This window comes from Mya arenaria, chromosome 2, assembly GCF_026914265.1.
Source record: "Mya arenaria isolate MELC-2E11 chromosome 2, ASM2691426v1".
In the NCBI taxonomy this organism is placed as follows: Eukaryota; Metazoa; Mollusca; class Bivalvia; order Myida; family Myidae; genus Mya; species Mya arenaria.
This window is the reverse complement of record NC_069123.1, coordinates 66114252-66117396: the sequence shown is the minus strand read 5'-3', so window position 1 is coordinate 66117396 and position 3145 is coordinate 66114252. Positions and strand designations below refer to the sequence as shown.

General features: G+C 37.3%; 1 protein-coding gene across 1 annotated transcript; it reads right to left on the bottom strand.

Annotated features, from left to right (window-relative positions):
• Positions 1-410: 410 nt before the first annotated feature.
• Positions 411-2936, bottom strand: LOC128224114 (myb-like protein X). Its single transcript, XM_052933796.1, has 2 exons — positions 2887-2936; positions 411-2673 (listed from the first exon to the last, which is right to left on the bottom strand). The coding sequence occupies exon 2, from the start codon at positions 2644-2646 to the stop codon at positions 877-879; it is 1770 nt and encodes a 589-aa protein (XP_052789756.1). The 5' UTR covers positions 2647-2673; positions 2887-2936; the 3' UTR covers positions 411-876.
• Positions 2937-3145: the final 209 nt, after the last annotated feature.

Genomic DNA, 3145 nt, shown 5'->3' with positions numbered 1-3145 from the left:
TTGAAAGCAAACTTTAACACACGCAATAGGTTTAGTGGCCCGTGAATAGTTGCTACTTAAAGTACAAATTTTGACTAAAAAGTAATATATCCAGTATTACTAGAATACAGTACGGTTAAATGCTTCTCTCAGATTTTTTTGGAATTGAAGTAGAACTTTTGATTTCATTGGAAAGTTTTAGATGGATCATGCATAGGTAGCGCCACCCTAACCCCCGATTCCCACAACCTACTACTTGGGCCAATATAAAAGCTGCACCCATTATAATGACAAAACAGTATGTCATCCTTAAGAAGAAGCTGGGTCATAGTTTGAATTACAACGGCCACATTTAGATATAGCAACCCCAACAATGCCGACAACTACCACCACTGCGGTACATCCAATAACACTCCAACCATTTATACTACTACTATTCTTACAACTTTATTCACATACAAATTCCTCTTCTACGATTACAAAACAAAACAATTGAGCAGACAATGAGCACACTTTAAACTTCCATAACAAGCCTACGGTAGCAACAACTTGAACAACTATGGAAATCACAGAAATATATATATATATACGAGTATATATACAAAAACTGCGTCGTCAGTGTATATACAAAAACTCTCTCGGGTCAAAGGGAAATTAAAGTACAAATTTTAACAAAATTGTGTTGCACTTTCATTTAATCAGTATATTGCCGACATGTCCACTTAAAACCAATGTCTACTTGAATAATCAGGTTTAGAACAATTATAATATTCGAACCTATTTGTGGTTAGCAGTTTTTTCTGATTAAGAATGTATCATTAATAAAATAAAGCGCAAAGTTCAGCAAAGCAATTATTGCGTCGTGACACTCTTGTATCATTTTATTTATTAATAGCATCACTGGTACACGTACTGTGACTGCTGATACGCTGGCCCCCTTATCCCCGAGTTCCCTATGATATTCCGTAGCCCATTCCCGTCCACAAAATGCATATCGGAGGTGAAGCTAATAGGCACAGGAGAGGGTGGGGCATCAGTCCCAACATATCTTCTTTTAGCCTCGTTATGTCCAAATTTCCTGTTGGTTTGACCACTCTGTTGATTTAGATAATTCAATACAGCATCGTAAGAGTCAACGTAGTTTTCACTGTTGCTTTTTATGCGACGGGTTTGTCGAAACGGGAAAGCTATTTTTCCATTTACTGGGTTTACATTACTGGACTGTGTGTTTTCAGTTTTTGATTTGACACTGTCTGTGTTTGCAGCTTTGTTTCTGAATTTTATTGGTTCTGGTCCATTTGTGTATCTGCCATTTGTATATTCGATTGGTTTTGGAGCATTTGTAGAAGCTATTGGTTTCCTTGTTTTGACTGTACTTTCAGCGGCATGAGACTTCGTGGACGATTTTGCCACACCGATAGCTTTTTTATCTTCGGAATCTTCTTTCATGCTTGGATTTCCATGTGATTCCTCTCCAATTTCAATCTTGTCGTATTTAAGATGATCAGTTCTGACATCATCAGCGGAAGACGATTTTACCCTTGACTTCGACAGTTTAGACCCTGTCTTAGAACCTCTTGCACTTTTTGAAGACTTTACCGTGACTTTTGAGTTAGTGCTTTTCGATCTTTCTGAGTTGGTATTTTCTTGTGTTGTTAGCTCTATGTTATTGGGTTTATCATTCTCATCATCAATGATCTCAGGACCTTGCTTAGATCTCGATTTAAATGTTTTAACCGATTTCGGTGCGGCGGCTATGTTTCTCTTATCCTCCGAAGGAGTTTGGCTTTCTTCCTGATCATTTAATCCAACTGAGACTTCCGTTACACTTGATTGGTATTGTTTAGCAGCCTTGTGCTTAAGTTTTAGTTTCTCGAGTCGAATGGCAAACTTATTCAAGTCACGATTAAGTTTTTCATTTATCGCCTTCGCAACGACGGCATTTCTTGAAACAGCTCCCTTTCCCATCATTAAAGTGTAATCTATTTGTTCCTTTTCACGCTTTAGCTGACGAACTTTGTTAAGTAAGACCTGTGTCTCCTTTTCAAGGCTATCCAGAGTGAGATCATAAGAATCTTGGTCAGCAATTCTGTCATCACTGATCGCTACAAGTCGTTTCTTGAACAACTTTGTACCAGCAAAGGGCCCCTGTGTTGGAATAGCGTCTTCTTCCTCTCGCTTTCGTCTAACACGTGCTAGCGCTTCCTTCCAATTCTTTTCAAGATGGTAGTCCTTCGGTATACCATAAAACTTCTCTAATTCTGCGACGTTTTCTTGAAGAGTCTGTATTTCATCCTTTAGTTCGTCTATCAAACTTTTCTGCTCCTTTGTATCAAGCTTTAGTTGTTTCATCTTTGCAGCATCTGGACCGTGCTCAATGATGCTCTTCAACTTTTTATTTTCCTGGTAAGTATTCTCGTACATCTGAACCATTTCTTCATTTTGTTTTTCCAGTTCTTTAATCCTATGTTTATACTTAAACTCTGCATTTAACAATGCATCCCTTTGTTCTCTGAGCGTGTCATATGGAAGCTGCTCGGCTCTTCGCCTGTCTTTCCATTTAGTGAATGTTGGCTTGGCGTTTCTATGGTCGATGATCTCAGCTGTAGGCTCGCCAGACTTGGGGCGATGATCAATGATCTGTGGACGTGGAACGACTGAATACATGGTAGCTGCTGCACAACCGGAAGTTGGCTGAATTTAACAGTATTACTATAAATGAATGGAAACGTTAATGTGGTCTTAATAAAAATATATTCTTACGCATTCATGAAGAACTTATTTTAATCGATGTGTATATATTTGTTAAAACTTAAGTGCATAAAAATAATTCAATTAACGTGTTAAACCCAGACTTTTTACACATTTAAGCATTAAGATAAGTAAAGAACAAATTACAAAACTTACATTTAATTTAGTTTACACTGTTATATCTCGTCAAATATGCGCCATTTTGAATTTGCGTTGGGTTTGTTACCATTCAATATTCCACCAGGATCATATGACATGAAACAATACATTTTGAAATCAAAGAAGAGTCAATTTCGAAAATAACTAGGTGAACGTCCAGTGAAATAATAAAGATCAGATTTCCTTCAGTTCAAGTTCATAAGTTTAACAAGCATGTTTTGCTTATTGATATGATATTTAGTAAACCAATGGGCCT